We start from the raw sequence: 14,157 nt of genomic DNA, 5'->3' as shown, positions 1-14,157 counted from the left end.
ATCCTCTGTCGTCCCCTTCTCCTCCCACCTTCAATCTTTCCCAGCATCAGGGTCTTTCCAAATGAATCAGTTCTTCGCATCAGGTGGTCAAAGGATTGAAGTTTCAGCTTCAGCATAAGTCCTTCCAATGAATATTCAGGACTGATTTCCTTTAGGATGGACTGGTCGGATCTCCTTGAAGTCCAAGGGACTCTCTGAAATTATGTAAGCACAAAATGTTAAATGAGGGACTTCCCTGGTGGCCCAGTGGTTGACTCTGCTCTCCCTTTGCAGATAGCACAGGTTGCATCCCTGGTCAGAGAACTTAAGATCCCACATGCACACGGCAAGGCCACATGGCAAGATGGGGAAACAATGGAAACAGTGTCAGACTTTATATTTTTGGGCTCCAAAATCACTGCAGATGGTGACTGCAGCCATAAAATTAAAAGACGCTTACTCCTTGGAAGAAAAGCTATGACCAACCTAGACAGTATATTAAAAAGCAGAGACATGACTTTGCCAACAAAGGGCCGTCTAGTCAATGCTATGGTTTTTCCAGTGGTCATGTATGGATGTGAGAGTTGGACTATAAAGAAAGCTGAGCGCCAAAGAATTGATGCTTTTGAACTGTGGTGTTGGAGAGGACTCTTGAGAGTCCCTTGGACTACAAGGAGATCCAACCAGTCCATTCTAAAGGAGATCAGTCCTGAATATTCATTGGAAGGACTGATGCTGAAGCTGAAACTTCAATCCTTTGACCACCTGATGCGAAGAACTGATTCATCTGAAAAGACCCTGATGCTGGGAAAGATTGGAGATGGGAGGAGAAGGGGACAACAGAGGATGAGATGGTTGGATGGCATCACCGACTCAATGGACATCAGTTTGAGTGAACTCCAGGAGTCAGTGATGGACAGGAGGCCTGGCGTGCTGTGGTTCATAGGGTTCCAAAGAGCTGGACACGACTGAGCGACTGAACTGAACTGATACGTTCTGATGCTCACCTGTCCACAGTGTGGACAGGCTATCAGGCAGCTCCTGGGCCCCGTGAAGCGTCCCATCATTCTTTGCGTGCTCCTTCTGGCCGTCTGGTGCGATGCCAGTGCATTTAAACAACCTTGAAGTTAGTATTGATTGAGAGCCCACTGTGTGCCAAGCTGAGTCCTGAGGATGCAGCAGGGAGCAGGGTAGACACCAGCCCTGCCTCGGGAGCTGAAGTGTGGACGGGTGTGCAGCTGTGGGAGGAAACGTGATGTGGGAGGAGATCCTGAACTGTATTCTACATATGCAGAAAATCAGCATCCTGCACACGTGTTAGGGAAGGCACGCCTATGTCAGCAAGGGAGCTGTGGGCTTAAACGTACAATGTGACTTCAAAGTTTCACTTTACGAGACCCTATCTGGTTGTCCTCAGCCCATTGCTGGGCCGAGCCACGGGGCCCTCCCAGGTCCACAGAGATGGGGGACATGGGCCAAATCCCTCTGCCTCCAAAGTCTCCCACCCCTCCTGCATCTTTCTAGTACATCACGGCCTTATTTTCCGCCCAGAACTTGCCCTGTCTGCACTGACTTTGCCCACTCCACCCTAGCTGCACACCTTTCCACACTTCAGCTCCCGAGGCAGGGCTGGTGTCTACCCTGCTCCCTGCTGCATCCTCAGGACTGAGCTTGGCACACAGTAGGCCTTCAATAAGTACTGAGTAAATAAGGTTCTTTATCGGCTCTTCCCTGTAGCTCAGACGGTAAAGAATCTGCCTGCAATGAAGAAGACCCAGGTTCGATCCCTGGGTCGGAAAGATCCTCTGGAGAAGGGCATGGCAACTCACTCCAGTATTCTTGCCTGGAGAATCCCATGGACAGAGGAGCCTGGCGGGCCACAGTCTGTGGGGTTGCGGAGAGTCAGACACGACTGAGCAACTAACGCTGCTGCTACTAAATATGGTTCAGGCTTCCCAGGTGGGGCCAGTGGTAAAGAACCCACCTGCCAGGGCAGGAGACATGGGCTTGATCCCTGGGTTGAGAGATCCCCTGGAGGGGTGTGGCAACCCACTCCAGTATTCTTGCCTGGAGAATCACGTGGACAGAGGTGCCTAGAGGGCTACAGTCTAGAGGGTCATAGAGTTGGACATGACAGGATCAACAGCATGCACTCACACTCACGTGAACACAGTTGAAATCCCTATTGTGCTGAGCCTGTGGAGGGCCCCACATTCCACCCCAGGGCAAGGGCTAACCCTGGCCGCTAGTGAGGGAAACAAGGATTCACTGAATCAAATTATGCCCACAGGAGCAGATTTCCACTTGAAACGAAACCACACAGAATCTGAGCTTCCCAAGCATAAGATGCTGTCCTTGCAGAAGGAACCATCCCCGCCCCTGCAGTGTGCATGACCCGAGCTTGTCAGCCTGGGAAAGGCTTAAACCAGATGACCTCAGGAGGTCCCTTCCTGCTCTGAGTTCTCAGGGTACTACACATTCTGCTGAGGTCAGGTGGCCACGCAATGTCATGGTTCCCCAAAGACTGACCACAAGGCAGAGACCCTGATGGGAACAGAGGTCCTGCCCCCAACACCCAGCAACAGCCCCGTGGGGAAGGATGGCTGGATGTGGAGGCTTTCCACTGATGCCATGGGGCCAGCCGGAAAGAAGAGGGAGAGAACTCAGAAAAGACGCCAACCAGAGCGAGTCCACCCCTACTCCAGGCGGACGCGAGGAACTCCATCCTTTTCCAGGAGTGCTCACTGCCTCTCCCCAGACAGTGTTTCACCTCGCCCAGCCACACCCTAGGCCCCTCCGTCATTGTGCTTGCTTCTCCCTGGGAATGATCCACTCACTTGTCTCTCTCTCTCCATGGCTGTTGTCCCTGGCCACTTGGACAAGCCTTTGAGGAACGTCCCCGGAATAAGACCAACCAGAAGACCCCTCCTGGGAGATAGGGCACCGTTGCTGGCCTGAAGAACTGTTGCAGGACGAAGCTTTAGCCTCATAAGTATTAATAGATAATCCCATCCAAGAAAACCACCAGAAAGACAGGAGCTGGCGAGTCACAGCAGGTTTCTCACGCTCAGCACCGGTGGACCTTTTGAGCTGGGGGAGCCTTCCTGTGTGTCCTGGCTTGCTGACCAGCCCCCTGGGACCACAGCCACCACCTGCACCTCCCCACCTCCTCCCGTTCCACAACCCAAACTGGGCGCTCTTGTTGCCAAGTGTGAGGGCTGGGGTGGCGGAGAGCCACCCTCATCAGTATTTTAAGGAACAGAGCAGTAAATATGGCGACAGTCGGGGGCTTGCTTCCGTGGCAGAGAATCCGCCTGCCAACGCAGAAGACGTGGGTTCGATCCCTGGGTTGGGAAGGTTGCCCTGGAGAAGGAAATGGCAGCCCACTCCAGGATTCTTTCTGGGAAAATCCCGTGGTCAGAGGAGCCTGGTGGGGTGCTAGTCCACGCGGTCACAAAGAGTTGGACATGTCTGAGCGACTGAGCACACGTGCCCTCTGGAAGACTGTGGGTCCGTGACCTCGCCAGCAGTCGCATGGGAACAAAGCCAAGCGTGAGCTCAGGGCTTTCTGCAAAGCCCCGGGTCTTTCCGGCAAGTTTATCCTTTTCAGCATGTTTAAATAGTGCTGTTGCCTCACCCCCCAGGCTAGCCGCACGTTCACAGTCCCCGTTTTAATTCTACATGGAGAAAAGTTTGATATACCTGAAGTGTCCCGCGACTTCTGTGGGGAGGGTTGATAGCAAGGCCAGCGTGGAACCCCAAAGATCTGGCCCCATCAGGGCTCACCTCAGGGTCCCTGGCCCCAAAGGGTAGGGAGGGGACTAGGGCCTGTAGCAGCTCGTGCCACTGGCCACTGGCATCTCTCGCTCGAGTTTGGAACCAGGCGCCTGGGCAGACTCGCCCGCTCCGTTCAGTAGTGTGACTCAGCCGCTGTGAGCCGCCAGCCTCTGCTCCCGTCCAGGAAACCCTCGGTGCAGCGCCCCCTCCCCGGGGACCCTTCCCCCCAGGATGCAAGCTGTCTCCTCCCTCGTCCATCAGCTGCCCCGCGGGAAGCAGGGCTGCACTGGCGTCACGGGGCCAGCGCCGAGCACGGGGTGGCCAAGGTATGACGGCTAAAGGCACGAAAGAAAGCCCGGCATGCAGACAGCGACAACGGCCTTTATTGGGATAAACCACCGCACACCGTCCGGAAAGCCGGCTCCCGCCGCCCGCCCGCGGGGCAGGTAACAACACAGCCAGGGTTTCAGTGGCTTTTATTTAATACCCAGAAATCCAAAGTAAACACCGCTTAAAACAAATCAAGGACACGAAGATACCGGCACACAAATTGGACAAGAGAATTTGGCTGCTTTAAAACAACACAGCTCTTGTGTCACGTCCAGTTAGGACCTCAGGGCACCTGGGGCTCTGGGCTCAGCACTTCGTGATGCCGTGTTCGAGGGGGAACCAGAGCTGCAAGCAGGCGCCCCAAAACCAGGGGAGGGGAGGGCGTTCAAAAGACAGGCCACCTGAACAGTAAGAGGAGGCATGTCATGACCTTTACCCATCACTGCATGGCTACCGATGACCTTGTTTCACTTAGTTCCTATGGATGAAGGTCCCTCTTCGGGGCAAAGGTGGGGAGGTCATTCACTACAAATGGGAATCAGTGGAGCAGGACGGGTTCTAGAACTTTCCCGAGTTAAGGACTAAGAGGGAAGCTTTGCATTCCAAGGAACTCCCAGCAAGTGTCAGAACAAAGTTGCTTCTGTTGCCCCAGTTACCCCAGAAGATGCTGCAGCGTGTGGGCCTCCGCAGCGGGGAGGTCCCGGGCCCTGACACTCGTGTCCTGACAGCTGTTGTCCCCAAGCCACCAGGAACGATGGGCGGATCCCAAGAGGAGGAATCTAGCCACTGCAGAGGTCACCCTGGCTTCGGCCTCAAAACTGCTTCCCAGCCCTCACCCCACATGCGCTTTCAATTCTGGTTCCGTCCAGACAGCAAAGGGAGGAAAGTGACGCGGACGGCCCGAGGGGTCCTGCACAGGTGGGCAGAAGGCACACCCACGCCTTCGCGCCAGTTTGAGAAAAAGTAATTTGGAGACCAGGGCTTTAAAGAGTCAGCATTATGAGATAAAAGTGCCTGTCTATAGTTTTCCCATATATTTATCATTCCTGTTACTCTCCTGCTTGAAACACAAGTGGGCTTGAAGTGGGCTCACTGCCCTGGGAGCTGAACCCCACCACCACCTCCCTCCCTAGAAGAATCAACGCCCCTCACCCCAACCTTCAGGACGTGGAACAGGCCGGGGGAGCTGCCCACCTGGGCTGAAGACCCCAGGCTGCTTTCCAAACCCAGGCCTCCCCTCCTTCACCCCCACTCCCACCCCTACCCCCGCAGGTCCCCAGGAACTGGCAGCGCCCCACCAGGCCCACGAGTGCCCACAGCAGGTGGAGGGGCCTCGCCTCCCTGGCACCGTGGTTCCACGCGTGTAATGAAGGCAGCACAGAATGTTCCAGCCTCGGCAATTTTGTCAACGTGGATCTTTAATGTCACCGCCTCCCGCAAGAGACGCTGTAATGCCGTTTTAATTATTTCTTTCCCCTGCTGGGTAACCTCCTCCATCAAATTGGCTATTCTGAACCCAGCCCCAGGCTGGCAGCCGCCCGAGCCCAGGCAGAACAGGCAGCTGTTCTTTAAGTCCTGAGCACTGGTACGCGATGTAATATTAATGACGTGCTCAACAGCTCTGACCTACAGCGGGAAGGCGAATATCACAGAAGACAAAGGCCCATGTTGCTGGGGTGCTGAGCAAACTCGGGGGTCCAGGTGTCATGAAAACCCCGACTCCGCAGGGAGGTGGGGGTGGGGGTGACCTAGCGGAAGACCCACCTGAGACCCAGCCTAGGGGTGCCCCTTTCTCTCCCGAGATGAGTCGGGCGAGGGGTGAAGGGCACACAAATGAGGGATCACATTTCCTTCGACAGGGCGCCCCAAGGATGCCACAGGCTGCAGAAAGCTGGGACTCGTGGAGGACAGAGGTGAACACTTCGCCTTCCCTCTTACGGCTGAGCTGTGCCCCACCCCTGACCCCACATATTGAAGTCCTAACCCCCAGGACCTCAGCAGGTGACGGTATTTAGGGACAGGGGTCTTCACAGAGGTAATTAAGGTACTGTGAGGTCATTAGGGTCCACCCCAATCCGTTCTGCCTGGTGTCCTTATAAGAGATGAGACACAGACTCACAGACGGGGGAGAAGCGTAGGAAGCGAGGGAAGACAGTGCCCGTCTACAAGCCCAGGAGGCTCTGAAGGCACCAGCTCCGCTGATACCACCATCTCAACTTCCAGCCTCTGGAACTGAGACAATAAACGTCCGTGCTCTAACTCACCCCCCAACCCGTGGCACTCTGTTACGGCAGCCCCTGCAAACTGAAACACCCTGCTTTCCAAAGGTTTTTGGAAAGGCATCCATCCTCAAAGAGGGCCTCTGGGATTGGAGACTTCCCAGCAGAGCTGTCTCCAGCTGCCTTTTAGAGCCAGCTCCAACACAGCCCACTCAGCCGCAGCAAGAGATGAAGAAACGCCTCAGAAACCCTTCCTCCCACGGACCGTGGCCGCTGGGTCCACTGGGTCCCAGATGTCTGCGCAAAAGCGAAATGCAAGCCACACGGAGCAGACAAGGAGTGAGGATGCAAGTGGACACTCCGGTCACAGCTGAGGCTTCCAAGAGGTCGGAGGGAATTTTTTTTTCAAACTGAAAAATGCTTTTTTTTTTTGTAAAAAGGCCTGGCTGCCCAGGAGAGTCCTGCCCAGGAGATGCCACCAGGGGAGCCGAGCCATCGCCCTGCTGCAAGGCTGCAGCGTGTTTCTGATGACTTGTGATCACTGACGACTGTCAGCTGGAAGGCCAGGCACCCCGCCCCCGCCTCCCAGGGGCTGAGGGTCGGGGTTCCGGTTTTTTTTTTTCTTTTCCATCTTTTGATCAACAATTGACTTGGCCCCTGTGGCACCCCAGGTGAGGCGAGGCTGCAAACTCGCAAAGCACTGGTGCTGGGAACCTGCATTTCTAAGGATGCCGCCCACTGTGGAATTACAAGGAAAGGAGGTGAAGAGAATCTACCAGAAAAAAAAAAGTGGGGTGGGGTGGGGAGCAACCACGGGCTGGGAGGGGAGGCCAGGGCACCTCCCGAAGCACGGTCTCCGCTGAGGTCACTGGCTCCACGCTGTCACTCCAGGTGCTTGTACTTGGTGAACAGGTTGTAAAGAACCCGCAGGGTGGATTTGAGATCCAGGTTTACCACATCTGCAGAAGGAAAACAGAGAAACCACTGTGGGTGAGAGAAGCTGCCCCAAGTCCTGGTGCCAGCACCTGGGAGACGTGGGGACACCCTCTACGTCCCCCGCAGAGCACTCTTGCTGTCCCCGCCACTCGCAGGCCACTTCCCGAGCCCCCAGGCCACCACCCCGTGGGATGAGCACTGGAATGGCGAGGATTCTCCTTCATCCCTTCCAGGACGGGCCCAGACAAGTCTGCGTGGTACGGGGTCTAGGACAGCCAAGGACACGTACTGGGGATGGCGGGCCATCCTGCGGGCCTCCTGGGGCAGGGCAGGCAGGAGCCATGGTCCTACCCCCTCGAGGTCAGGACCAAGGGGTGGCCCAGGAAGTCCAAGCACCTAGTTTGGTGGGAAGGGGCCCTGTCCCCCTGGGGGTTGAGGCGCCTGGTTCTGCTCCTCCCTTGCTCTCTGAGCTCCGACAAGGGCTTGGGGAGGGCTGCGGTCATGGGTCACGGGACAGAGTTCCTGTCCTCGGATGGGTGTTCGGCAGTGACCGCTGAGCCTCCCAGGGGGCGTGGGTGGCGGGTAATGAGAACACCCCACCCAGGATTCACGCTGTTACTGTCGGGCGGGGATCCAGGAGCACTGGCGTCACCTGCAAACCTGTTATAATCGGGACCTGGAGGGCCCGTTCCACAGCCCCTGAGTTGGAAGATGCTTTGAGAAGCACCCCCTCCACCCCACTCACCCACCCCAGGGCTTCAGTTGTCCGCTCAAGTTAAGAGACTCCTGGTAGAGGTCATTTAACACAGGAGGCGGGTGCGGCAGCGAGGAGGCCTCTAGCTGGGGATCTGCTGGCCTCCACTGCCACTCAGACCTCACAGGCCAAGATCGAGCCACGGCCCTGCTCACAGGCACCACTGGGCCATCAGGACAGTGACCTGACAGGCATCAAACTGCAGCCAACCTTAAATATCGTCTCAAGACATGAAGCAGCGTCTCAGTCTGAGCAAGGGCACCTGGTGGGCAATCGAACCCTGAGCCTGTGGGGCAGAGGCCGCGTCCTCCAAGTCAAGTGGTTGCTGAAGAACTGGCCTTGGTGGCTTCACCAGCACAGGACTCTAGGTCCCCGAAGCCCCGAGGGCAACAGGGAGCTGGGGTCGGCAGAGCCTGGCCTTTGAGCCACACACTCGGGGCCTGATGGGAGAGACACGGCCGGTCACCCAGCCCCTCAAAGACCTGGGTTACCTTCGGGGCGAGCCTTGGGCTTCTTAAGGCCTCCGTCCAGCATCAGCTCAAAGGCAAACGACACGTTGTGGACCTGCCAAGGAAGCCAGAGTTAGCGTCGGGGCTGCAACTGGTCCCAAGCCTGCCCACTGCCCCCCATCTCCACCAATTTTCTTCTAAGGGGATGGAAGCAAGCATGGACAGGGGAACCTTTGGAATAACTCGGCCCACAAGGACCAGGGGTGCCCAGGGCAGGACAGAGGGTGGGGAGAGGGAGGAGGAGGGAGTCTGCGGAGCACAACACACACCCGCCAGGTGGGCCTCACTCCCCTTCCCAGGGGGTTGGGAGACGCAGGAAGGAGTGGGGGTCCCCAGGCTCCGACACGCCCTCATGAAGACAAGTGACGGCAGCTTCTTTTCACAACTGAGGAACTGAGGCTCAGAAAGGGCGAGTCACCTCCCGAAGGCGCCCGGCCCTGGGCCCTGTCCCCAGCACACAGCAGTCACCTGCTGTCTGTCAGAAGGGCCTCAAGCCAGCTGAGCATGATGGCGTGCCCTCGGCAGGGGTATATCGGTAGCCCTGACCCACAGCAGGTGCCGTGGACCCTGCTGGACCTGAAGTCAGGCCCCTGGTGGATGCTGCACAGCCTGGTCCTGACCCTCGACCTGCTCGATGCCCCGGAAACGTAGGCACATCTGCATTCAGCCCCCAAGGATGCTCGCAGTTTGCTCACTTCTGTTAATGGCTGCTGCAGAGGTTAGACACAGAGCCATCTCTGCTGAGTTTCAAGTCCACCTGAACCACAGAGATACTGGTGAGCAACCAAATCACAGCCAGCCAGATGTCTGCATCGAGTGAAGGCTGGTGGGGGCTGGGGGAAGGAGGAGGGCAGGGAAACCAAAAAGTAAAATAAATCACAGATGTCAGAGCTGGAAAGGACTTTAGGGCTCTCCTGTCATCAAACACCCTTTAAACAGCAACAGTTTCATGATTTCCCTGCCAATGAATCAGAAACACCACAAGTTTGCCTGCAAAGTGGTTTAATGATTAACCAGGAAAAAGACACTTGGCAAAATACTCCTCTGTTAGTCAAGACCACGAGAGCTCGGGGCACAGCAGAGAAGCTTCCAGGCCACGGAGGCACTGGGTGGGCAGCACTCAGAGATGTAGAGAAGGCCACCGTCCGCTGAGTATCAAACAGGAGCCCAGCCCTGGCATGGGGGACACGCCCCAGAGTGGGTGCAGGACACACACCCAGACCTGGGTGAGCTGCGAATGACCTGAGGCTCGCGGGCCACGCCGAGGGGAGACAGGACGCAGGCTGTCAGAGTCCCACCTGCAGGGCCCGGAGCCAGCCCGGAGAGAGGGCTGAACCCAGCTGGGCCTTGGAGCAGGGACACGCAAGGGAGATGACCAGAGGGTCTTAATCTCCCACTTCCCAAAGGAGGTCCTGGGTGAGATGGGTGAGACCATCTATCATCTGTGCTGAGAAAGTCCCTAAGCTCCGAGAGGCAGGGCCAGGCTTCAGCCCACACAAGTCTGGATCGGAACCTGTGCCCTGCCTCTGGGAGCATCCTGCCTCTTCCACCATCCTCTGAGATCCGGATCCCTGAGTCATACACACAACAGGTTTGGAGTTGAGACAGAGCCAGGACGGCCAAGAGGGAGAAACAGGGTAACGGTCGGGTTAGACCATCAGCCCAACGTGGGAACAGACGTCTTCCGTGGCCCCCAGGCTGGCAGGATGCGCCCCCATCATGGGTGTGGAGCATGGTCAAGTCCACGAGGCCCCTCCCTGCCCCAGGGAAAGACTGGCTGGCAGGGGGATGGGGGTGTGGGAGGCGGGGAGGGGCAGGGGTCGGGCGAGCATCCTTTCAAGGCCCACCTCTCTGCAGCTGCTTGGCCTGACCAGTGATAGGTTTTGAGCAAGACTTTCCTCTGCTTTCTTCTCCGTCCGAGGAAACCAGCAGACAGGAAGCTGCCCCTTCCCCTTCCGTTCTCTCGCAGACCCAAGCCTCAACCCCACAACCTCGCTGCCCCTGCAGAGAAGCACCCCCGGAGCCCGGCTCCACGGACCTGGCACAGAGAACAGCAGACACCTCCCGACAGGACGTGGGGCCAGTACCTTGACCGTGATCCCCAAGAGTGAGACCCCACCCCAGGCCACACTCTGAACCCCAAAGCCCCCCACTGCTCCCAGGAGGCAGTCCACGCCCGGACCCCCAAAGTGCTTTCTCTCTGTGCTGCAAAGGAGTTTCAAAAAACCAGGTGGGGAGAGAGAAGGGCAGAGGGTCCCAGAAAGGAATAGGGTCTCTTGGTTCCGCCCCTGCTGATGATCCATCCGCACCCCGAGGACCCCTTTCCTCCCTGGGGACAGGGACTCCGATGAGGAAGCAAATGGGAAAGCACCCTGAAACTGCAAAGCCCTTTCTGGGATTTGTTTCCAGGAATAACCTTCAAGTCTCCAGAACACAGGCCACCCCCCCAGAGAGAGAGGGACACTGTGGAATCTTCCAGAAGATGACTACAGGCCCAAGGTACCCAGCAAAGTGACCAGCACAGAGCAAGGCTCAATGGTGGGGCTCAAACAAGAAGCGTGGGTGGCACCCACACCTCTGAGATGGCTTGATGGGGCTGCTCAGTTGTTTGCAGGAACCTCAGGGTCGGAGACGTCCCATCTCATCTTTCTAAACTCCAGTGTGATTGTTTAAAAGCACGCGCCCACGATGCATCTCGGATTTTGCTCACTGATCTGTCTCCCATCACTGCTACAAGGACTCTCAGTGCCTGGCAGAGTCTGGGGTCCCGAGGATGCTTCGAGAGGATCTCTCAGCGTGTGTCACCACTGCCCGGCCACACTGGGGACGAGGTGCCCGGCCCCAGCCAGAAGCAGCTGCAGGTCGGTGTAGCAGGGAAAGGCCATCATCTGCGAGGTGGTTGGAGGACCTGGAGGTTAGGAAGCCCCATGGCTAACGAGGAACCTCCCAGTGGTACCATGAGGCCATCACTTGTGGGGAGGAAGGCAGAGAATCCAGGGGTGGGGCTGGGGGCTAACACGGCTGGAGAAAGACCCTCCAGAACAACGGCTTCCAGCCAGGAGAGCTCTGGAAGCCACCAGGCCACCACTGGACTCTACAAGCATTGATGGTCTCACACCATGCGGGATGCTGTCCCCGACAGCAGCTACCCGCCTCCCGCTCAGAGGTGAAGGTGGACCGAATAGGCCTTGAGCCTCCCAGGCCAGAGGGTGATGGACAGAGACTCGTCTCATCTCAGAGAGAAGGAGGCCGGGGCTGGGAGGCGCCACCCCTGCTACTGCGCAGAGCCTGTCCCGGAAAGAAGCCCAGCTCCAGTCGGCCTGGCTGACTTCACCCTTCTCACCAGCCTTCGTGCTCATTTTTGTTCAGCTCTTTGTTCAGCCTCATGAACAAAGAAAAGATCTCTCCGGAACAATGCTTCTGGAAACTTCCCTGGTGGTTCAGTGGCTAAGACTTCTGGGAACCTCCCTGGCGGTTCAATGGTTAAGACTTTGCCTACCAGCGCAGGGGACATGGGTTCAAAAGATCCCATATGCTTTGCAGCCAAAAAAATCAACACATCAAACAGAAGCAATATTGTAACACATTCCATAAGGACTTTAGAAATGGTTTAGGTCAAAAAACAAACAGAAATCCTTCTGCAGCCGGCCACATGGGCAGGAAATGCAAGATGAACTCCATGACCAAGCTGTCTGTCTTCCTGCCTCCTGACCTGCCCCATGAAGCCCCGAGCACCCCCTCACCCACTCTGTGCACCAAGGAGGGGAATGTGCCAGAACCTCGCTGATCTGCTCTGATCCATCTCAGCAGGCCAGACGGCAGCGACATTTGGCCGCGAGCAAGCCGCCCTCGCGATGCCAGAAGCAGGCTGATTGGTAAACACTGGCCCGGCTTCCAGATGCATCTCTGGCTGCCGCGCCCGCTCGCCTCGTCTGCCTCCCTGACTCACGGGTCTAGCACTTTGGGAAAATAAAATGACAGATGCTCTCGAGCTCAAGCCATACGGTGAGTCCACAAGCCAGGTTTCTAAAGGTGAGGACTAAACACTGCTGGGATGGCTGGGCCTGTGGAAGCCCTTGGCAGGAGGCAAACACCCGGTCACAAGAGTGTCCCAAATGTGAAGGCCATGCCCTTTGACCCAAACAATCCTCTTTGAGGATTTTCCTAGAAAACAATCCACAGGAATGGAAACATATATTTACATTTACATATTCATGATCGTGGCATCCAGTCCCATCACTTCATGGCAAATAGATGGGGAAAAAGTAGAAACAATAAGAGATTTTATTTTCTTGGGTTCCAAAATCGCTGTGGATGGTGACTGCACAGCCATGAAATTAAAAGGCACTTGCTCCTTGGAAAGAAAGCTATGACCAACCTAGACAGCATATTAGAAAGCAGAGACATCATTGTGCCAACAAAGGTCCATATAGTCAAAGCTGTGGTTTTTCCATGTATGGATGTGAGAGTTGGACCATAAGAAGGCTGCTGCTAAGTCGCTTCAGTTGTGTCTGACCCAGTGCAACCCCATAGACGGCAGCCCATCAGGCTCCTCCGTCCCTGGGATTCTCCAGGCAAGAACACTGGAGTGGGTTGTCATTTCCTTCTCCAAGGAAGGCTGAATGCCAAAGAATTGATGTTTTTTTCTCCAACTGAGGTGTTGGAGAAGACTCTTCAGAGTCCTTTGGACTGCAAGGAGATCAAACCAGTCAATTCTAAAGGAAATCAATCCTGAATATTCATTGGAAGGACTAATGCTTATGCTGAAGCTGAAGCTCCAATACTTTGGTCACCTGATGTGAAGAGCCGACTCATTTGAAAAGACCCTGATGCTGGGAAAGATTGAGGGCAGGAGGAGAAGTGGGCAGCAGAGGATGAGATGGTTGGATGGCATCACCGACTCAATGAATATGAGCTTGGGCAAGCTCTGGGAGTTAGTGAAGGACAGGGAAGCCTGGCATGTTGCAGTCCATGGGGGTCAAACATTCGGACATGACTTAGCGACCGGACAATAATATATTCACAAGGATACCTTATTGTTTTAATAGCCAAAAAGAAACAAATGAACTGCCCTAGAGTGGAAAACAGGGAGACTGGCATCAGAGCCGCTCCATGGACATTGTGCAGCCACTGAAGATGGCGTCTAGGAAGCTCATGAAGCAGCAGGCAGACCACGCGGCACAAACAGGGGAAGGATTTGCAACTCTACTGACATTCGGCCACAATTATGAAGACCAGCATCGTCCCAGGGAGAGTCCAACGAGAACGTGGCACACATCCCCTGGATGCGTTAGGCACTGCCCACAGGGCTCCTTCCTTTCCTGAGGGTCACATGTCATCACCACACCATTTTCTAGGCAGGCTGGACTTCACAAAGAGCGGCCCAGGGATTCTACACTGCTCACTGGGATGCGCGTGTCCCGGGCCACTCCCAGGATGGAGACCGCGCACACACGTACCTTCTGATCGAAGCTGTCGGGGGTCAGGTAGAAGTTGTGCAGGGGTACGAAGTAATCTTCCAGGAGCCCCATGAGCAGCACCAGGTACACGCCGTCTGCAAACTACAGAGGAACACACGTCATGTTCTGGGCCGTGCACGGAGTCAGCAAAGGCTCTGCAGCCCCTCAAACGGAGGAAAAGTGCTTTAGAGTTA

General features: G+C 56.1%; 1 protein-coding gene across 5 annotated transcripts in view; it reads right to left on the bottom strand.

Moving 5' to 3' along the window:
* Positions 1–4,117: 4,117 nt before the first annotated feature.
* PARVB (parvin beta) overlaps positions 4,118–14,157 on the bottom strand; it is a 116,712-nt gene continuing 106,672 nt past the window's right edge. For 4 of the 5 annotated variants that reach the window (XM_059886738.1, XM_024992209.2, XM_024992210.2 and 1 more), the window contains exons 11-13: positions 13,964–14,065; positions 8,487–8,559; positions 4,118–7,264 (exon numbers count right to left, since the gene is read on the bottom strand). In XM_059886738.1, the coding sequence (XP_059742721.1) occupies positions 7,188–7,264; positions 8,487–8,559; positions 13,964–14,065 (252 nt within the window). In that variant the 3' untranslated portion in view covers positions 4,118–7,187. The remainder of the gene's footprint in view (positions 7,265–8,486; positions 8,560–13,963; positions 14,066–14,157) is intronic. The other variant, NM_001102299.1, reaches the window with a different exon arrangement.

This window comes from Bos taurus, chromosome 5, assembly GCF_002263795.3.
Source record: "Bos taurus isolate L1 Dominette 01449 registration number 42190680 breed Hereford chromosome 5, ARS-UCD2.0, whole genome shotgun sequence".
NCBI classification, from domain to species: domain Eukaryota; kingdom Metazoa; phylum Chordata; class Mammalia; order Artiodactyla; family Bovidae; genus Bos; species Bos taurus.
The sequence above is the reverse complement of the archived record's forward strand: the minus strand, read 5'-3'. Positions and strand labels throughout refer to the sequence as shown.